Raw genomic sequence first — 23,299 nt, 5'->3', positions numbered from 1 at the left:
TAAATACAGAGAAGTGCCGAAACGTGTTTTTCCTCCCATATGCTTAAAGTAAGTAGAGTTGAATAGAAATTCTTACACATTAAAATTATCTCAGTGACAGGAAGATAAAGCTATCAGGATATTTATATAGTATATTTACTATACTATAAAGTTATAGTAAATAAGTATTTAAAGGTAAAAGGAGCCACCATATTAAATACATCCATACAAACAACCTGGCAACATTACTCACCTGTCTGGACTCTAGAATCATATACTTTCGCACGCATCACAGAACCAACACCACTTCGGAGAATAATCGATTGTCCAGGATTGTATTTCCCGAATCGAATAATACCACGTCTCCAATCAGTAACATATATATAGTCTAAGAAGAAATATGGTGATAAGTTTACTTGCCACAGCTCACCTGGGAAAATGCAATATGTTTATAATGCTTCTTCTAAATGTGGGAAGCTTCTTTCATAGTATCTGTTTAAATAAATATGTTTCTGTTTTCCATAACTTGTAATTCTAGAAATGACTCTTTAGAAGCTTATTTTTTTTTCTTAAAGAAAAAATTTATTTGTTGACTTTTGAGCCTCTGAAGCTAAGGACCTTTAATAAAACAATAGAGTTGGAAGAATACTTCCTGACACAAGAGTGCTAGGGAATAAAAACAGTAGAAAGAGTTGCTAGCATAGATATCTGAGAGAGATCCTACCTAGAAGAAGCCTACATTATTAATAATAGTAGTGATTAGATTCAGGGAAGAATATTGGAATATGGAATATTGTGATGAAACTTAATAGCAATTGGCCTTAGACCTCTATGGGTAAAAATCTTTTTAATCTCAGGATTCTTTTATACAATATGAGATGATGCCTCAGGAGACTGAGTTCTTATCCTAGCTTGAGCACTAAACTGCTGAGTGATCGTCACTGTGTGGGGGCTCATGTTTCTAGTAAAATTAATCTCTAAGTTCTCTTCCAGGTCAAACATTTTATATCCCATGTTTAATGAGAACATTTTTTTTTTTAATTTGACTCTCAGATTTCAAAATGAGCTTTGAGAAGGCAAAGCATAGATATAGATAGTTCAAGAAGGAAATGTTAGTGTATGTTTAGGGATCAATAAAATTTATCCACATAAGTGTTCCTACACCTTAAAAGACAATAAAGCTCCACAAAGCTGAAAATGGAAGAGGCCATACAAGATTTTGAACATCAAAAATTCAATTGTGTTCATTTTACCTTAGATACTAAAGCAGGGAAATAAACGCATATTTCAATAGAGTTTTCCAAAGAAAAAAACAATAACCAACTAAAAATTCCAACTGACCAGAAAATGACTAAGATGTCACAAATTGTGTCATAAAATCAGTTTTCCTTATCTATGGTCTAATCAATGACTAATCCGTCATTGGACTTACTAAATCATATTTGGTCTGACTAGCAATCAAACTGCAAACCAGCAATGAAATAAAAACTGCATTTTTATTTAATTACAAAATATTCCAGCAAACAGCAGAGAAAATTTAACATGTTTATACTGTTCCTATGTGAGAACAAATAGGATGTGTCGGACAGCATTAGTAGAAAGGGAAAAAGAATGCACTGGCTGCATATTTATAACTGACTCAAAAATCTCACAAGAGCACTTAAAATATTTTAAAATAACATGCACTCCTCCACAGAAAACAGGGGGGAATATAGAATATATTTACTAGTTATTCATTCCATACTACATGTGTATGAGAAAGTCTTTGAATTATAGTCAGTGTCTACTTTTTTTAAAAGCAGTATGCCAATGATTCACAGTAGGAAATTTCAGGACTTCCCTGGTGGCTCAATGGAAAAGAATTCACCTGCAATGCAGGAGACGTGGGTTCAATCTCTGGGTCGGGAAGATCCCCTGGCAGAGGGCATGGCAACCCACTCCTGTATTCTTGCCTGGAGAATTCCAAGGACAGAAGAGCCTGGCGGGCTAATAGTCCGTGGAGTCGCAAAGAGTCAGATACTTTGTGAGTCAAACTGAGTGACTTAGCACGCATGCAGGAAGTTTCAACTTGAAACACAACTAGCGTAAGTGTAGAGGCTTTGTTGGATCAAAAAATGGCACCTCTCTAACCAGATTAATTATGGTTTGTCAAGCAGAACCAGGGTAAGTTTTAGTTTCTCCTTACTCTCTTGGCCTGGTACAAACTACACAATCATTCACAGAAACCCTATTATCAAGACTAAACACACCACCTGTTTTGTGGTGCCGTGCTAGATTCTTATTCCCAGCAACCGAACCCACAAGAACATGCCTATACTCACAAGAGAGGAGATGGGAGGAAGAAAACAGATGCACTATTATATAGAAATGTCTCAAACAGAAAAACATTAATATTTCATCAACAAACAATGTTTTATTTAGACATAAGAGCACCATTTCATAAGTGACCAGTTTTTCTGGAATTATGAGATTGCCAAATGAGGATGAGTTTTATACAGCTTGCACAGTATAAATAAAACACTTTTGCTTCAAAACATACCTTGAGAGACAGCAAGTCCAAATGGATGTGTCAACTGATGTACATTGGTCAGGGCTTTTCTGTCTGAACCATCAAGGTTACTGTGCTCAATTTTATCAAAAAAGGCATCTACCCAGTACAATCGTGAAGAACTAGAATAACAAAATACTTAGTTACTGGTTATTCAGAAATTAGAAAAGCACACCTTATACTAAGGGCATTCAAAATCAGGGATTTCCCTGGTGGCTCAGCAGTAAAGAATCCGTCTGCAATGCAGGAGACATGGGTTCGATCCCTGGGTCAGGAAGACCCCCTTAAGAAGGAAATGGAAACCCAGGCCAGTATTCTTGCCTGGGAAATCCCATGGACAGAGGAACCGGGTGGGCTACAGTCCATGGGGTGGAAAGAGTTGGACACGACTAAGAGCTGGACAGTCCATGGGGTCGCAGAAGAGTCATACACAACTTAGCAGCTAAACAACAGCAATTCAGCTGAACAGCATGTTCAGCTGACACATTTACATTCATTAAGCAAAGTTTAATAGTCTTATGTTCCCCAGAAAAACAAAGCAACTTTCATGAAGTGATTTTCAAATGTCTTAGAAAACCTGAAATGTTATCTTCAAGTTAAGAATTTTAGTTTTTGCCTTATTAAATTCACATTTAGGAAAAATACCGTTAGTGACTTATGTTTGAAAGGTTAAACACATTTCTTCCTATTTTTACTCCTATGAACTGCTTTTGCATTTGATATCTCTAAGCTTGTTTACCCTGTTACCTTTTCCTATATCCTTAACAGATCAATATCTTAAAATTTAAATCTGATATTCCAAAAACCCTCCCATAGTGCATATAGGCAAATACATATTTGTTGACACCAAAGATTTCCTATCCTCAAGATGGCCCCTGTAAAAATTGCACATGACCAGTACTTCATCAAATCCTTCTTCTATTTCCCTGAGTCTTGCCCTATTCTGCTTCCTCTAGCAATTTTCAGAATATTCATTTTAATGCATACATTTTCATCCCAGCAGAAGCTGGCCAACTACAATATGTCTCCCTTAGCAGCAATTTGGGACGATTCCTACTTACCTCCAATCAATGGACAGCCCACTGGGCCACCCAAGAGTAGTGTTTACTATAGGTAAAATGTTAGATCCATCAGCCCATGCTCTCAGGATTTTAGCAGGACGGTACCAAACCGAGAAGAATATATACCTAGAAAAGGAGTTAATAAATCGAAAATGTTAACATTGGCACAAACTAAACACAGATTCTCCAGAGAATTGCTGCAAACTAGTTTTCTGTAGGGTTTATATAAAAAAATACATAGAAAATACAAATAGCATTAAAATGAGCATCCAGGGCAGAGAACCACTGTGCTAGACTTCAGGACTATTGTCACCAAGTAGGCTCTTCAAAAAGACATAATTCAGATTATTAATACTACATGTCCTTGAAATAAAATAAATGATGAGTAAAACAAAAACAGATTTTATAATCTCTCACTTTCTTTCTGGATTAAACATCAAGGATCCACTAGATGACTCTTTAATCATCTTCCACAAGGAATTTGCAGCAAAGCATTTCATTCCTGATTAAAAATGCACCCAAATCAATGTACCCAAGATTTCTTACCCAAGACATCTTTTTTATGCTTTTTTTTTTTCGAAGGGTAGCAAAAATATAAGTGTAGGGGGGCAAAGCTCTTCTCTTTCATGTGCGCCTTAAGAACTAAAATGAGTCTTTTCCAAAAGGTAACTTTCTGAAATGTGACTTCATATTGTTTCAAATGAATGACTGATTAGGAAAGGAATTTAACGCCTTTTTAAAACCCACTGCCAAAGACTTAGCTTAAGATAAATTCACTAGAAAATCAACATTTAACTCTCTATCGGGCAATAAAACTTCTTATCGATACCATCGTCAGTTTTAAAATATGTTAGACACACAGGCTTTGCAGTCAGATAGGTCTGGAATTTTAATACTAACTGTTGCTTAATAGCTGTGGGTCCTTGAGCAAGTTACTTTATCTCTCTGAGGTCCAAAACAGGTCTTGTATACACTCACTCACAAACCAGCTTTTGGCTTAGATGAGATTATGCACTATGTAAAGTGTTTGCTATGTACCCTCAATCAGGCTTTAGTAAGTTACCAGTTATCACTTTTTTATTACTCTATTAAAACATAACTACCTGGTTTAAGACTTTATGGTAAGCTATCAAACTATCAAACATATTTAAATAAAAAAGGTAAGAACTAGAAGGGATGATGTGAAATGCTCTGTCTTTTCTTGCCTGACTCCATCAACAACGCAGTGGTTAAACACTTTGTGGTCTGAAAGACTTTTCATTCTGAAAACTACTGAACGATTTAGAAAGCTTTGATAAGCTTTGTATCAACGCATTAAAGCTGGGAAGGAATTTGAGCCTTTCCTGATAATTCTGCTGCATATTCATTCCTTCTCCACCGAATCTGTGACTCACTGTTTGGTCCTATGTGACTATGAAAAAAACACAGTTCAGTGAAGGCTGGGAAAGCCAAAACTTAGCTAAAGGTAAGTGGTAGAGGTAAAGTGATAATTTCAGCATATGCTAAAAGGATACAATCTAAGGTGATTTCAACTTACATGGTTCAATCTTGTATTTACTAAATTTGCCCAATACCTATGGCATCGCTTGTTTTCTTAAGAAAACATGAACATACTTACCCAGCAGTCGGATGAACTACGATTGACTGTGGGTTATTTAAATTCTGGATGATTGTACGTCTTGATTTATCACCTAGCCTTATGACACTGACACTCCTATAAGAAGAATCTGTCCAATAGAGATTCCTCGAAATCCAATCAAAACTCAAACTTTGAACAGCTGGCACCCTGTTAGCTGTGATAATTTCTCTTCCTGTAAATTAAAATATGGACATGGTTTAAAGTAAGCATATTTTATATGATATACATTTTCCTATCACTGCATATTTAAACTTTGTGTGAGCACGCAAAGAGTATTTCAGTAACATGAAATTCTTTAAAAAAAAAAAATAAAGCAACTGTAAACTGCAAAGCAACACATGAGATAAACCTAGAATCTACTCATCTCCAAATGTCTGGATCTCAAAGAATAGATATGATTCTGTTAAACAGAACCAGCAGTGGTATGGCCTGGATTTACTCCCTTGTTCAACCTTTCAGAAAAAATTTCTCAGTACAGAACATCTGAAGAAGAGATACCTGAGTTCACATACTCACAACCACCACCCACAGACAGCACTGATAAGCTGACACTGCCAGGTACGACTGGGGGTATCTGGGAGGCATTCCCGCCCAACCTTCTCATCAACAATTCTTTCATAGCCACAAAGTTGCCAAGTTTGGGAAAGACCAGCAGCCAGAAAGGAAATCAGAACTGGGTATGAAGAGAAACAAAGACCACTTTTTCCTTTGTGAATTTTTATGCCTTTCCCCCTCTTTTTCCTTTAAAAAAAAAAAAAATGTGAATCAGAGTAAACAATCACACCTCTTTCTTTTGAAGGAAAAAGTCTAGTCTTTTTTCCATTTATTTATATGAGAAATTATACAAAGAAAGTCCTCTGTGTGCTAGACACCATACTAGACATTGAGGAAACATCATACTACTAATAGTATTACTAACAGCAGCTTATACTGAGCACTTAATATGAGCCACCACTTCCCTGATGGCTCAGACAGTAAAGCATCTGCCTACAATGTGGGAGACCGGAGTTCAATCCTGGGTCAGGAAGATCTCCTAGAGAAAGAAATGGCAACCCACATCAGTATTCTTGTCTGGAAATTCCCATGGATGGAGGAGCCTGGTAGGCTACAGTCCATGGGGTCACAAAGAGTCAGACACGACTGAGCGACTTCACTTCACTTCACTTCATGAGCCTGAAACGAGCCCAAGTACTTTACATGAATTCATCCATCCTCACAACAGCTCAAGAGCAGGAATTACTATTATCTCTACTTTCCACATGGGGAAACTGAGTCATGTAAAGTGAAGCGTCTTGAGAGAAATGTGGACACTGTCTTCAAGATATCTATAATGAAGTAGGAGAGGGGAGAGGAGGCAATTAGGGCAAGAGGGAAAGCAATAGAAGAATATTGGCTGCTGTGATGGTGGTATGCACAGGATGGTATGGAAATTATGGCAGGAAGTGCAGGAGGATGAGATGCTTAACCAGCATCACTGACATGAATACGAGTAAACTCCAGGAGATGGTGAAGGAAACGGAAGCCTGGTGTGCTGCAATCCATGGGGTTGCAAAGAGTCAGACACGACTTAGCAAATGAACAATGACAATAGGTGTAGAGAGGTGTTTTGCTTTTATTTATTTACTTATCTTGGCCCCACCACATAGCATGCAGGATCTTAATTCCCTAATCACGGACTGAACCAATGCACCATGAGGTGGAACCAGAGTCTTAACCACTGGACCACCAGTGAAGTCCTAGGAAGAGGTTTCCCAAAGGAAGCGGTGAATGAAGGGCTGTAGAAAAGATGTGGAAGTGGGAAGGACAGACACTGAGGATTCCACATGTTCAGAAGCATGGCTACAGGTTAATAAGTTAATGATAGACGCTAAAAGAAAGGAAGAAGTTTGGGTGACCACCAGATTTGGGGAGGGTGGGGCGGCAGGTACAAGGTGACACCTTTCCCTTGGGGCAGGAGGTCTGGAGAAGAGGAAGAATGGTGAATATTTAGACGAATTGGTTTTCAGGTGATCTGTGGGATATCCAGGTGAAGTATCCAACAGGCAATTGGTGCAATGGATGTGAAAACCAAAATGTGAGCTTGGTTTGAGACTTTTGGCACTTTCTGCACGAAGCCTTCCCTGACCTTTCCCTTCATTCTCCAGGTTAGGAAGAAAAGCATTCAGAAAATGGCCTATCATAAGTTTCCCTACACTAATTTATACTTACTACATTAGATGGTAACCAAAGACACAGAAGATGCAGAATTATGTGGAAGAAAATGCACAATTAGAAGAGAGGACCCATGTTGAACACTAGAGATCACAATTGCATATAGGACAGATAAAGAAAAAACAAAGCTAGTGGAGGTGATGGAATTCCAGTTGAGCTATTTCAAATCCTGAAAGATGATGCTGTGAAAGTGTTGCACTCAATATGCCAGCAAATTTGGAAAACTCGGCAGTGGCCACAGGATTGGAAAAGGTCAGTTTTCATTCCAATCCCAAAGAAAGGCAATGCCAAAGAATGCTCAAACTACCACACAATTGCACTCATCTCACACACTATTAAAGTAATGCTCAAAATTCTCCAAGCCACGCTTCAGCAATACATAAACCATGAACTTCCAGATGTTCAACCTGGTTTTAAAAAAGGCAGAGGAACCAGGGATCAAATTGCCAACATCCACTGGATCATCAAAAAAGCAAGAGAATTCCAGAAAAACATCTATTTCTGCTTTATTGACTATGCCAAAGCCTTTAACTGTGTGGATCACAATCAACTGTGGAAAATTCTGAAAGAGATGGGAATACCAGACCACCTGATCTGCCTCTTGAGAAACCTGTAGGCAGGTCAGGAAGAAACAGTTAGAATTGGACATGGAACAACAGACTGGTTCCAAATAGGAAAAGGAGTTCGTCAAGGCTGTATATTGTCACCCTGCTTATTTAACTTATATGCAGAGTACATCGTGAGAAATGCTGGGCTGGAAGAAGCACAAGCTGGAATCAAGATTGCCAGGAGAAATATCAATAACCTCAGATATGCAGATGACACCACCCTTATGGCAGAAAGTGAAGAAGAACTGAAGAGCCTCTTGATGAAACTGAAAGAGGAGAGTGAAAAAGTTGGCTTAAAGCTCAACATTCAGAAAACTAAGATCATGGCATCCGGTCCCATCACTTCATGGGAAATAGATGGGGAAACAGTGGAAACAGTGTCAGACTTTATTTTGGGGGGCTCCAAAATCACTGCAGATGGTGATTGCAGCCATGAAATTAAAAGGCACTTACTCCTTGGAAGGAAAGTTATGACCAGCCTAGACGGCATATTAAAAAGCAAAGACATTACTTTGTAAATAAAGGTCTGTCTAGTCAAGGCTATGGTTTTTCCAGTGGTCATGTATGGATGTGACAGTTGGACTATAAAGAAAGCTGAGCACTGAAGAATTGATGCTTTTGAACCATGGTGTTGGAGAAGACTCTTGAGAGTCCCTTGGACTGCAAGGAGATCCAACCAGTTCATCCTAAAGGAGATCAGTCCTGGGTGTTCACTGGTAGGACTGATGTTGAAGCTGAAACTCCAGTACTTTGGCCACCTGATGAGAACAGCTGACTCATTTGAAATGACTCTGATGTTGGGAAAGATTGAGGGCAGGAGGAGAAGGGGACGACAGAGGATGAGATGGTTGGATGGCATCACCAACTCAATGGACATGGGTTGAGTGGACTCTGGGAGCTGGTGATGGACAGGGAGGCCTGGTGTGCTGTGGTTCATGGGGTTGCAAAGAGTCAGACACGACTGAGCAACTGAACTGAACTGAACTGAACTGAAAGAAAAAATGTTTAAGGAACAGTAGAAATAATGGTCAAGAAACAGAAGGAAATTCAGGAGTGTGTTGTCAAGGTGAAAAAAACATTTAAGAAAATGACTAAGGTGCCAAAGAAAAGAACTGAAAGTTTATAACAAAGTGACTGGAGGTGACTGGGATAAGATTGGTTTCAAGAAAGTGACATAGTGCAAAGAGGTGAGAAATGTAGATATGGAAGTAGGGCTTAAAAAACGTACACCAAACTTTCAAGGTGCTTGTCCACAAACCTGAGGACAGAAGACTGCAATCAAAAAGGAACATGAAGTAGAGGGTGGGTTGAAGGATTTTTAGGATGAGAGAGACTTCAGCATATCTGATGAGGACAAGTCAATAGATAAACAAAAAAAGGTGGAGAAGAGAAAGGATCATTGATGCGGCAAGTTCCCTGAGGGTCAGCCCATACTGACTTCAATTTGACTTCGAACAGTTTTTGCATGTAACTCACTGAATTTCACCTTCTCACTTGGAAAACCAGAGCAAATGTAATACCTCCCTAAGCAAAGTGCAAAGAGTTTAACCACTATTTTAAAAGGCAATTTTCTCTGCATGTGGACTTGAAATTTATTTAAAAAAAAAAAGAAAGAAAGAAAACCATGATGAGAACTGCAGTTGCCAAAGCTATAGGAATCTGACCTGTGGAAGCACCTACGGGAGACAGCCTGTGTGTAGTAACTCTGCAGATGTAATTCCAGTCCTCAGAAAAAAGGTCTTTTGGTTCAAAATAACAGATTAACCGCAAGTTTATCTCCTCTTCCTTCCAGTAGAAGAACAGATGAAGAGAAAGAAACTGGAGAAGGGGTAACTAACTAAATAAAAGGTGAGATATACCAGCAGAGGTGAGCACCAACACCCACACATGCAGAAGCCTCAGCTTGTCTGCACACAGAGGCACCAGATTCTGAAAAGGGCAGGGCTGAGTAACTACCCTAGTACAGAGGCTTCCCTGGTGGTCCAGTGGTTAGAATCTGCCTTGTAATGCAAGGGACACTGCTTTGATCCCTGGTCAGGGAAGATCCCACAAGCCATGGAGCAACCAAGTCCGTGCGCCACAACTACTGAGCCAACACTCTACCCCACGAGCCGCAACTACTGAAGCCTGCACACAAGAGCAGCTACCGCAATGAAAAGCCCACACATTACAAGGAAGAGGAGCCCTCGCTCGCTTCAACAAGAGAGCCCACATGCAACAGTGAAGGCTCACCACAGCCAATAAATAAATCAAAAAGGTGGTATGGTGAACAGCTGAACCCAACCCCGAGCATCTATGACACTCCTCGCCTCTGCACCCTCTAACAGACCTGAGAATTTTTTTCCTCGGGGGGAACTCAACTCAGAGAGGCTGCAGGCTGAGGACATGTGGCCCGACAGCTCTGCAGAGAACTGAACACAGGAGATTATGCCTGTGAACACTGACCTGAAGGGGCCCCCGCCCCCTCTCATCTGCACTGCTCCCAGAACACAGGTACTAGTTGCCCCCTCTTACTCCTCACCCCCACAGGGAGAAGGAGCATCTACTAAGAAGAAACTGACCATCTCCAGAAAGGCTTTGCTGATACTGACATTTGGAAACTTCTCAACAAAAAGGCTTTGGAAAAGGAAATGGCAACCCACTCCAGTGTTCTTGCCTGGAGAATCCCAGGGACGGGGGAGCCTGGTGGGCTGCCGTCTGTGGGGTCGCACAGAGTCGGACATGACTGAAGCGACTTAGCAACAAAAGGGCTGCTTGATCACCAACTGATGAGGCCCATTCATAACTATAGCTTTCTGGTTAGCACTTTATAGCTTTGCTCTTACTATCAAACAAGGCTCAAAGAAATTTAAGTTTCCTTCATAAAAAGGATATCTGAAAACAACCCCAAAAGAAAAAGCAACCCAAAGGAAATGGAAAGAGAAAAATCAATCATTTAATGTAATTAATATCTTCATAGACTAAGAAAAGATTAAATTTATTTTTCTATTAATTAATTAATTTATTTGCACTGGGTCTTAGCTGAGGAATGTGGGGTCTGGTTCTTTGACCAGGAATCACATCTGAGCCCCCTATTTTGGGAGCATGGAGTCCTAGCCACTGAACCACCAGGGAAGTCCCAGGCTTTATTTTTAAAAAGAGATAATCAGAGAGCAAGAAGGAGCTCTTCAACATTGAAAATCAAATATCTGATAGACTAAAACTAAAATGCCAAAAAAAAAAAAACTCACAGAAAGTAGAATGAAATGATAGAGATGAAAACCAAGAAAGGAAAGATAAGAAGAAAACAGATGATTAACCTAACATGCTTGAATAGAAAAAAGCAGGGGCAAGAAAACTCCCTTGGAATAGGAGAGAAATCTCAAGATGAAAAGGATCACAAAAAGATTCTAAAAGTTTCCAAAAAGAAACAAAAAGACTCTCCCCCCAGAAAGGTCATATACACTGAAATGCTACTGCAGATGGCACAGGACTTCCGACATGGGCTTCTAGAAGACAGTGCATCAGTGTCTTCAAATTTCTAAGGTAAAACTACTTTCACCTTACACCTTGTCAAATGATCGAGTTGCAGGGCAAAATAAAAGTAGATTCAAACTCAAATTATATACCACCCTACCCATTGAAAGCTACGATACAATGTGTTTCAGCAAAGTATGGAAATAAGTCTGGAAAGAGAAATAAATGGCTTGCCAGAAATAGGAAAACCAGCAGAGAGAAGCAGCAGATGGAGGTCAGAAGAGCTGTGTGCCAGATTCAACTATACAGCAGAGGGGGAAAAAAATCACAGATTTTGCATTTGATAAATATGTAGATACACAGACAAGCATTTGATAGATCTGTTGGGGGAAAATATAATAGCTATAGAAGAAACTAAGCAAATGAAGATGGAACAATTGTCAAACTCCAGGGGGAAAAAAAATCAACATTTGTTCAAGAAATGTCATCATGAAAGACTACTTGATTTAGCAGTGAACAAAAAATTATGTTCTAGCTTTTTAGGGAGAAGGAGAGGGAAAAGGAGAGCTGATTCCTTATCTGTAACAAGGAAAATAAATGTCTAAAATGACAAATCAAGAAAAGGTACTGCAACAGAGAAGAATAACCCTGATTCCACATTGCATCTATTCCTTTAGCTCTAACCTTTGTTCTCTGCTGCCTGTGCTTAGCGTGCAGGCTCGGCACCTTTTGTAAAGGAATGTTGCCTATGGGATAAAATACACAGCATAGCCCATTCTCAAGGCTGTGACATTTAAGGGTATAAATTTTCCCTTCATGTAGAGATAAAGCCCTGGAGTAGGAAACAGCAACCCACTCCACTATTCTTGCCTGGAGAATTCCTTGGACAGAGGAGCCTGGGTGGCTACAGTTCATGGGGTCGCAAAGAGTTGGACACGACTGAGCAACTGAACACACACACACAGATAAAAGGCTTCCCAGGGGGCCCTAGTGGTAAAGAATCTGTCTGTGATGCAAGAGACGTCGGTTTGATCCCTGGGTCAGGAAGATACCTGGAAAAGGGAATGGCAACCCACTCCAGTATTCTTGCCTGAAGAATTCCTTGGACAGAGGAGTCTGGTGGGCTACAGTCCATGGGGTCTCAAAGAGTCAGACATGACTGAGTGACTAATACTTTCTACTTTCTTTCTATAGAGATAAAAAGTTGCAGAACAGAGAACAGCTTTTGCTTTGTTGGTAGTTTATAGGAACATGGTAAACAGATTACATGGATAGCTCCAAGGACAAAGGATTCACCAGCCAAATCCTCTCTGCTTTTAATACAAAAGAGGCCTGAATTCTAACTTGGGTAAGATGCTTTTTTGGGATACTAGTCCACCATCTTCTTGGTTTGCTGGCTTTCCAAATAAAGTTGCTATTCTAGCCTGCCATGCAGTGAGTTGTATGAGCTTGGACTCAGTAATGGTATAAGCATTAGTAAGTATTAGTAACTTACTAATTACTAATACTTACTAATAATTGTATTAGTAAGTTTTAGTAACAGCATAAGTATTAGTAAGTATAAGTATTTAGAAACATGGGGACAAAAGAATGGTAAGGAATTACCTCTAGTGAGCAAGTCTCAGTTGGGGCAGGGTGGAGCAGAGTAATAAGAGTTTTTCATTGATAACAGCTATAATAATAGCTTTTGTTGTTCTTCAATTGCTAAGTCATGTCCAACTCTTTTTGACTCCATGAATTGCAGCACACCAGGCTTCCCTGGCCTTCACTATTTCCTAGAGTTTGCTCAAACTCATGTCCATTGAGTCAGTGATGCCATCCAACTATCTAGCTAACATTTACTGAAAGTATTTACTATTTTCCAGGCATTATTCTAGGTATTTTAAATGCATTAACCTAAAATCCTATCAAAAACATTGAGTTATGTAGTGCCTTTATTATTATTCCTATTTCACAGTAACACTCCCAAGATTATACAACTAAGAAATGTGAGAACTCAGGATTCGAAACTAAGCAGTGAGCTCCTGAGCTGGCCCTCTTAGTTGCTTTGTTATTGTGGCTACTCTTTTTTTTTTCAGACTTCGGTTTTCGACCCATTAGTGGATGGTAAAATCAGAGTACTGGATCATGATAGTACCCAACTGATAAGGTCTGGCTGATAGTACCCAACTGATAAGGTCTGACTAATTTATCTTTCTGTGAGGATTATGGAGATTTTAACAGAATTCCAGTCAACTAGAAACTTACAGTAAATCTGTATTTACATATAATTCATATCTTTAAAAAATAAATATTCTTATTCCATTTAGGTAGTGTAGCAACTCTACACAGAGATCATTCCATCAGCTCAATCTGGCCGCTTGAATAAAGGGAACAGCCTCTAGTCAATTAACCCATTAACAGCTTTCATATATTTAACCCTCCTTTTATGAAGTGTCGATATGGTAATATTTGTAGCTTTCCAATTACATCAATAATTGTTTTAAAATTCAGTCTCATTTGTAACTTATTTTGAAAATAAAGGAAGTGTTCTCTTAGACCTAATTTATAGATTTCCCTATCTAAAAATATTTAGCAAGCTTAGTAAAAGATCCTGCTTAAGAAGTGAATGCAAAAGTTTTATAGGGCAAATGATTAGTATTATTATTGAAAACAGACAAAACAAGAAAGAAAAAAAAAAACTTTAAAACCATTCTCACCTGTACCATCGAGCTTTTGTCTATAAATAATGTTTTTCTTTGTATCTGAAAAAAAGATAGCCTTCTCGCGGGCATCAAAATCGATCCCAAGGAAGATGGAAGAAGATCCTGTCACTGGAAGGATGACCTCCGTCTGGTGAGAGAGGGTGAGTGGGATGCCACGAACAGCCAGATTAGATGAAAAGAGCAGAAACCGCTCAGCAGCTGTAGAAAGAAGGACACACGCAGTCAACCACAGCATGGTTCTTGCCTTCTCCCAGTTCCAGAGATATTACTTTTATACCCATAAATCACACCTGATAAGTCTGAAATAAATACAAAAAATATGTAAAAAACATAGTTGGAAATAATGGAAAGAAGGAAAATACTATAAAGGCAGTAAGTATTACAATCTTACTTCTCCCTGAGAAATTTATCCTTAGGATTAAACTTATATAACACATGGTGTCCATATGCTGAATTTCCAAACTGGTATTAACTGAACAATGATTCCATCAAAATTCTCAATTACATTAACTTTTGTGTAGAGATCTATATCAAGAATCCTACTGCAGTTTAGGAGATGTGAAGACCAGCAAAAAAGAATATCAACAGCAACCAGGTAAATTATTTAGAAAGAAATACAGGGAGGAAAGCAGAAAGGGAGGAGAGGAATGAAGGAAATAGGAAAGAAGAAGTGATGTGTAAAATCAAAGAAGAAGGCAGAGACAATGGGCCAGGAAATCAAAAAGGAGAGCATGGTTTTTGCAATGAGGGTGATCTTTATCTGAATCTAGGATGACCTACAGAGTGAACAAATTTGTTCAAGTTAAAATAAGAGGATTTACATACTAATCCAGAAGTAACAGCAGGGAGTAAGAATGTGTCAAAAGCATTAAAAAGGAGAGTTGTCAAAGGGACAATAAATGAGAGAAACAAATACTGTAGAAGTGCATTTCATCATCAGATGAAGACGAGGCAGCATTATTTTAATGTGAGTAGACGTGTAGGTGATCAAAGAGGAAGACTACGCATTTAAGGCACAAATGAAAACCAGAGCATAGAAGCAGATACAGAGAGAAAATCTGAACTGAGGAGTAAACACCAGATGAAGAAATGAGCTACCCCAACACTTAGGAGTTTAGTTTGGAATATAGCAGTAAAGCGAGGTGGGATCAAGATGTGATTACCTGACTGGCAAAGTGGCGAGCTAAGAGAAGTTAATAAAAGTGATGGCAAGTGCTTCCCACCAGGGTTAAGACTAACATCTAAAGGTATACATGGGGTAGACTAAAGGGCTCAAAATTAAATCCTATGAATTTCAAGAGCATACTTTAAAGAAAGAAAGTGATTTCAGGAATGAGAGTCACCCAAGGGGTGAATGTGTCCCAAATGATGGAAATTTACATCTTCAAACATGTTCTTCTTCATACAAAAGGAATGGTACCTACAAAGGAAGATGCCCATGGGCTACCAAAAGCTTATTCACTGTGAAGAAGTGCTACAGGGAGCTGGCCCAGTCCCAAAGCAGTGCATGCACAGCCCTGTGCTGACTGTCAGAAAGATAGTCCAAAAGTGATCTTACCAACACAGTGATAGTCATCCCAATCCGGAATGTAGCCAAGCCTACACTTGCAACGGTAACCCAAACCACCATTGAATGTTCTGTGGCTGAGGACACAGATGTGCTGACAGCCCCCATTTTCATGTGCACATGGATTTCTTGCTGGAAGGAAAAATGTACATTGTTAAATCTCAATTAGAAATGCTTATTTACCCAAGACATGCGAAGCCATTTTGCAACCTGTGGGTGAAATGGGTTTGAAACTCCTTGGAGACATCACTACTGGTTATTACTGTATACATCCATTTAACTGCTCTCAATCCCACTGCTGCTCTTCAATCTACTCTTAAACTGCTAGTGGCAAAAAAAAAAAAAAAAAATTCCTGCAATTGAATAGCCTTGAGGGTTCTTATCCTCCCAGTAACTATATCGCTTTGTCTGCTAGCATCAGTGATTAAAATATGACTTCCCCCAAATAACCTCCCTGGATACTTAACTTTGTAAGACAATTTACCACCAAAGATTCTAAGAGGTAAACATTATTATCCCAATTTTACAGAAAAGGAAACCAAAGTTCCAAAAGGTTTGACAACTTGCTCAAGATTATTTAGTTGTTAAACAACTAAACTAATATACAAATCCAGATCTAATTCCAAAACCCTACATGTCAGAAACACAAACCAGTCTATACATCCAAAAACAATTCTCAAGGCAATGACTTCAGAAAGTTTACTGTATGCAAGACTGTCAAAATTTTAAATGTCTGCTTTTGAAATTGTTTTCTTATCCTTTAACTTACTCTTTAAAATAGTCTCTTTACCTTCTCAAGTAGATTCATTTTGAGAAACACAGGCAGGTATCATTCTGAGGCAAATAATATAATTTAGATGATGAAACTGGGTTATACTTTTGGTCAAGGGCAGATGTGAGTTTAGTAGCCCATGAATTGATCATTCCAAATAGATATTTTCTAATATAGTATATACTTTCATATATATATATATATATATATATATATAGTATATATTTTCCAATGAAGTGTTTGTTTGTGTAGGAAGGGTAGTCATCCAAAACCATCAGTTCTAGAGGTTGGTTGGTTTGGGTTTTTTAAATCAGCCTAATTACTTTATAGTCTTTCTCCAGAAAGCCAGACCCATCACTTAGCATTAGAGGTTTAAGTTAAATCTTTCTTTCTCTGAATTACTGTTCACTGATATTGAGCTTTCTTCCAATGTAGCCTCGTTTGTATTTCTTTCCTTTGATGCATAAGCAAATGCAGTAAAGAGCTATGGACCCAGTCCAGTCATGTCAGTTTAAAACCCTGAAACAAAACTTATCATAAAATAACGTAAGACTTCACAGTGTCTGAATCAAAATATTTCATTTCTTTGACTAATGACTATCTGAGAGACACCAAACCCAATGCTAAACAGGTGTCATACAAGGAAGAAGAAGAAGAAAAAAAAAAGCTCTGGCACTACCTAAATAAAGTGGCCGCTTAGGCACGTCATTTTCTTCTTCTGGGTCTGGCTTCCTTGACTGTAATATTAGGAAGTTGAATTGGGAGATTTCTCCCAGTAGACGAAGGATGGGTAATTTTAGTTTGGTGTATTTGCTGCTCTTTCTCCAGCCTGTAGACAGGATCTGGTATACTGCATATGCCAATAAATATCTGTTAAACACATCTCTATGTTCTTTGTCGACTGGGCATTTTAATTCCGAAATACATCAACCTCTCTAAAATACCCATGACCTGCAAAGCTAATTTCAGCTAGTTTAACTCTCTAGATAATCCATCAAACATTTGAGAACACCTCCCAAATCTCATGAGAACTTTGAGAAAACCTTTCTAACCAAGGCCTGTACCAAGCAGGGTTTTCCCTCTGTTGGTGGGTGCCTACCATAGGGCTGCCTGAGACCATGGTAAACAGTCACTCCAAATGGCTTCAGGGAAGAGCGGTAGTACAATCTGGGGTTAGTCTCCTTGAACTTGTTTGCCTTCAATACAGCCATCTTTGTCCAATCGGTGAAGAACAACTGTCCTTCAAACAAGCTTATTGAAAAGGGATGAGGAATGTCCGCGCCTCCATGAATTACTGTCATCCTGTTACAAAAGAGATACACCATACAGTTTTGATTAAAGGTGGAATTAGTTCACATATATGCTTAAAAGCTAAAAAATTGCTAGCTATTACTATAGAATATATAGTCAAGATACATTTTAAGATGCAGGTGTATTTCTGTCTATACTTGCTAGAAGGACTTCCATGTTGCCTCTAAGAAAAGAGCCTTGGCACTTATAGACCAGTCCCTGCCCTAGCTAAATTTTTTGAGAAATTACTGCTTTCCTACCTGTTCTTCATTCTTTTAAGGTTGCCCCACATATAAAAGGGTTAAGATGTGAAACATCATTTTGAAATTCCTAGGGGAAAGAGTGTAACAAGGGATGGGAAATCTGGTAGAAGATGCCTTCAACACTCACTCCACTCACAACACTGCACCACTGACCATTTCTCAGCCACTAGGGAACAAGATAGCAAGTTAGAAAATTCGACACGTGGCAAACACACACCTATTTCCGATGTCACTCTAGAGAGCAGAAAGCACAGGGCTACCACTGACAGGCCCTTGCTTGATTAAACTGTCAGCTAATCACTTGATAGTGGAGACAGAGTGCCCAGAACTGCTTAAATGGAAGACAACAGAGGTAAGAAGTGCCAGACAAGGGGAAGAAATCAACATTGCTGCCATGACTACATCTACAGAATCAGTCATTCACTGAGGCCACACGAAGTGAGGTGGAGGATGATTCATGAAAGAGAAAAAAGTTAGGCAATTTCTCAATTGTATGATTTATATGATTATTTTTGTCATTAGGTTAATTCATATTCTCACTTTGGGAACCAGTTTCAGTAATAAGAAGTCATAGCCTTAATACTCAATCTCTTCATTTAAACAAATAGAGATTGTGGCAAACTGTGATACCATCCTTACAAATAAAGGAGAAACAAAAGTATCATGGGTCTTTTAATTGTGAAAATAAGATCAAGTCATTTGGAAAAATCATATTGACACAAGTAATTTTTCTTGGTCAAAAGTTAAAGGCTGTTTTAACCAGTTTTTGAAAACACCAAAAGAAGAGGATGTAAAATAGTTAACAATTAAACTAATCTATGGAACAACAGACTGGTTCCAAATAGGAAAAGGAGTACGACAAGGCTGTATATTGTCACCCTGCTTATTTAACTTATATGCAGAGTACATCATGAGAAACGCTGGACTGGAAGAAGCACAAGCTGGAATCAAGATTGCCGGGAGAAATATCAATAACCTCAGATATGCAGATGACACCACCCTTATGGCAGAAAGTGAAGAGGAACTAAAAAGCCTCTTGATGAAAGTGAAAGTGGAGAGTGAAAAAGTTGGCTTAAAGCTCAACATTCAGAAAACGAAGATCATGGCATCCGGTCCCATCACTTCATGGGAAATAGATGGGGAAACAGTGGAAACAGTGTCAGACTTTATTTTGGGGGGCTCCAAAATCACTGCAGATGGTGACTGCAGCCATGAAATTAAAAGACGCTTACTCCTTGGAAGGAAAGTTATGACCAACCTAGATAGCATATTCAAAAGCAGAGACATTACTTTGCCAGCAAAGGTTCATCTAGTCAAGGCTATGGTTTTTCCAGTGGTCATATATGGATGTGAGAGTTGGACTGTGAAGAAGGCTGAGCGCCAAAGAATTGATGCTTTTGAACTGTGGTATTGGAGAAGACTCTTGAGAGTCCCTTGGACTGCAAGGAGATCCAACCAGTCCATTCTGAAGGAGATCAGCCCTGGGATTTCTTTGGAAGGACTGATGCTGAAGCTGAAACTCCAATACTTTGGCCACCTCATGCGAAGAGTTGACTCATTGGAAAAGACTCTGATGCTGGGAGGGATTGGGGGCAGGAGGAGAAGGGGACGACAGAGGATGAGATGGCTGGATGGCATCATTGACTCGATGGACGTGAGTCTGAGTGAACTCCAGGAGTTTGTGATGGACAGGGAGGCCTGGCGTGCTGCAATTCATGGGGTTGCAAAGAGTTGGACACGACTGAGTGACTGAACTGAACTGAACTGAACTGATGGTCAACTCTAATTTGACTAAGAAGATGAAGGGAAAAAATATGCCATAGTCTGCATTCAAAGGTTGTTTAAATGCCTTTGAAGTATATCAGGTAAAGAGTCAGAATTTCTCTTTAAGGTTTGAAAAATATATAAGAGCAGTATAATCCAGTTAATTCCCACCAGATAATGTTACCTATTTACTAGGGGGGAAATAGAAAACTAAACCTATTTACTAGGGGGGAAATAGAAAACTAAACTATAAAATGATCTTTGGAAACAAACTCTAAGGGACCCAGAATAATGAACTCAGGAGTTAATGAAAATAATGTGCTTCATCTGGGAGTGGGGGAGGGTTTGGAGAAGAGAAATCAAATTTGAGTGTTAACATGGAACAAGTTAAAACTCAGAGCAGGTCACATCATGCAAATGTCAACACAAAGATCATTCAAGTTATGTCAACCAACAAAGCAGTCTTTTAATTCTAGTTCTTCAGTATCCCTCCCCATAAATTTTACGTACTTCTCCCAAACTTATAAAAATGTACTTAAAAAAAAAAAAAACACTTCTTACCTTTTAAGTCCATCATAAGTTACAGTCTCAATGTAATCAAATCGGGAGTCAACCCAGTAAACACGCTTTGATACCAAATCCAGGGTTATCCCACCAGGCCATCCCAGCTTTGTTGTTACCAAGTCTTTTCGGTTGGAGCCATCCATGTAAGCTCTTTCTATCCTCGGTACTCCAAAAACATTCTGCCAATCTGAGAAAAATAAATAACTACAAAAGAAAAACAAAAGATGAGAGAATCAGCTATTTTACAAGTTTACTTAGTAAATATCTTTTGAGATTGTGTGTTTGGATCAATGGAAATCTCTTCTAGCTGATAAGAGAACCATGGAGGTTTAAAACAATAGAGAAATTTTAAAGCATTAAAAATCAGAGACTGTGAAGACCAATTGTGGAGGGGGGGGTCGAAAACTCCAAATAGCAACTATGAAAATGCACAATTCGCAGGCAAAGAAAAAAAAAAGCTTATCTACCTTCTAACCTTCTTAATTTTTTTTCCCCTGTTCCCTGACCCCATCTTTCACTTCTCTATTTACAGCCAGCAAAAATGCTACCAGGAAAAAAAAAAATCTATCAAGTCATTTCCCTCCTTAATTCCTCATTCTAAGGCACAGTCTAGACATGATATACATCATCTTCAAGGAAGGACAGATCATGAAATAGAAATGAATAATCACCAGCACTTAAGCAGCCTCAAGTTCACCCAACACTTCTAAGACCCAACTGTGAAAATCTAGGCAAAAGCTAGTCTCTATATAACTGGTCTTAAATGTGAAGATGAGGAAAATTTTAATTTATACCTGGAGAAAACACTGATATCTCAACACTTGTCTCTAACAGGAAATCACTAAAAGGGACAGGTCCAGTGGGGAGAGAGTAGAGTATTCAGATTGTTAGCTTAGAAACTCCATTAGGGATTATAGATAGAGAAGGAACTTTAGGGAGGCTTTGGGAGACCACAAAGTTAATGAGCACTCAAGAAAGTAATGGAAAAATCATCAAACAATGTGGGTTTGCTTGACTTATAAAGCAGAGCAAGTGGCATAATATCAAAGCCAGACAGGTGTCCTTAACAACAAAACCAAGCTAAATTGCTTACCAACAAAACCATGCAACAGAAACATGAGACATGCCCCAAAACAGCAAAACAATCATGGAAAATAAGGCCTACAACCTGCCCAGTGATGTCAACAAGTTAATGACACCTAGGGCATGTTCTTTGCATGCACAAAAATACTAATTTAGGGAAAAGTGATATTTCAAAGTGAAAGACACTCGTACTGAGATCTGAATTTTTTCCACAGTGCCATGATGATCCTAGATACGCCTCAAAAACTCTCCCACCCAACAAATAGGAGGAATTAATGACCAAAGACTCAAAGAACGAAAAAGAAGGTGGTCTTATCCACCTCCCCTCTCTTCCTTTGATTATAAAAATGTAACCCACTAAGTACTCGGGGCAGCAACACTAACATCCTATGCTGATAAATCACTTATCTATCACTTTGCCTCTTGCTAAATTCTTTCTGTGCTGAGGCATAAAGAACTGGGGCTCTTGAGAGCCCTCCAAAACACCACCCAGTGGTTTTAGATCTATCCCCTGTTTAAAACAACTTCACAACTTAAGAGTGATCGCATTAATAATGGTTTAGTTGTGACAATACTATTAGAGTGAGTCAGAAAAAAGAATTCAATCTCTCAGCCAGGAAAACATGGCAAACACTAAGCATAAAACTCATACCCCAATAACATTACATATTTTTAGGACATTGGTAGGTGTATTTGGACTGCACATCCTCAAATTGGATTATATTTAGCTAAGCCCTTTAAAGCTGCTATGAAAAGAGATATGAAATAAACAAGGATTCTACAGTACCGAGCATAAAGAATCTTCAACTAGGCCAATGGATGTTTTATCTAAAGAGGGAGAAATGAAACTCAAAAAATGCTGAAATCAGTATGTTTGCAAATAACTTACCCAACAGTTGGGTCCACAGCAATTCCTCTAGGATGTCCCAAATATTCACTTATAAGGGTAATCCGATGGCTTCCATCCAAATCTACCACATCTATGCAGTTGACTCTGGTCTCCACAATATAAAGTTTATTATTTACCCAATCCACAGCCAGATTCTCTGGGTCTTCAATAGAAACACCGAGAACTTCTCTGATACGTGAACCAGAGATGTCAACTGAAAAAACCTGAAAGAAAAACCAAAATTATTAAACCTCTTAAGCATAACTAGTTGGGAGAGTTTTTTTTCCAGGACTTATCTTTGGTGTACAAATCAGTCATTTGAACTAAAAAAAAATCACTAGAGACATTTAATTTTACATCATGGGTTAACAGGAGGTGGTGGGGCATTTTGTTAAAATCATGTGAGGCATATATAAAGTTGAGTTTTTAAAAAAAAGCCTGCATCTCTAATTCTTCAGTAGTTAGTGAAAGTTTAATTCAATGTGGATTTTTGGTGGCACAGGTGGAAATGGTTTGTTTTTATTTATAGCTGTTATTAAATCAGACCTACTAATAATCCAAAGTCTCAATTTTTGGAAAATTTATGGAATTTATCTGTTAATTGAATTAAAATTTTATTAATAGTACAAGGAAATGTAAGAAGAAATAAAATATCTTTAACTCTTTAAGAATCTCTAAAATTTATGTTTTAAAAATCTCCATTGCATTACTCAAAGTTGAAATCAGATCCATCACATTTTCCAAATAAGAGAGCATAATGAAATTTTGGCTGTTAAACAAAATACTGTCAATATTTGTTACCCAATGCTCAATTACAGTTCCATTTAGAAGATGCAGGTAAAATCTGATTTTTATCATCCAGGAAAGCAGAATACTTTTTACATTTTAAATGATCAAGTT

The 23,299-nt window shown here is 38.5% G+C and overlaps 1 protein-coding gene across 1 annotated transcript in view; it reads right to left on the bottom strand.

Annotated features, from left to right (window-relative positions):
- The window catches only part of LRP2 (LDL receptor related protein 2), a 176,753-nt gene that overhangs the window by 90,719 nt on the left and 62,735 nt on the right, over window positions 1-23,299 (bottom strand). The window contains exons 12-20 of the mRNA XM_059878126.1: window positions 22,400-22,623; window positions 20,425-20,631; window positions 17,646-17,848; window positions 15,766-15,906; window positions 14,202-14,405; window positions 5,207-5,399; window positions 3,589-3,714; window positions 2,519-2,649; window positions 233-367 (exon numbers count right to left, since the gene is read on the bottom strand). Of these exons, the coding sequence (XP_059734109.1) occupies window positions 233-367; window positions 2,519-2,649; window positions 3,589-3,714; window positions 5,207-5,399; window positions 14,202-14,405; window positions 15,766-15,906; window positions 17,646-17,848; window positions 20,425-20,631; window positions 22,400-22,623 (1,564 nt within the window). The remainder of the gene's footprint in view (window positions 1-232; window positions 368-2,518; window positions 2,650-3,588; window positions 3,715-5,206; window positions 5,400-14,201; window positions 14,406-15,765; window positions 15,907-17,645; window positions 17,849-20,424; window positions 20,632-22,399; window positions 22,624-23,299) is intronic.

Source organism: Bos taurus, chromosome 2 (genome assembly GCF_002263795.3).
Source record: "Bos taurus isolate L1 Dominette 01449 registration number 42190680 breed Hereford chromosome 2, ARS-UCD2.0, whole genome shotgun sequence".
NCBI classification, from domain to species: domain Eukaryota; kingdom Metazoa; phylum Chordata; class Mammalia; order Artiodactyla; family Bovidae; genus Bos; species Bos taurus.
Note: the sequence above shows the minus strand (reverse complement) of the source record. Positions and strands in the feature narration are given on the sequence as shown.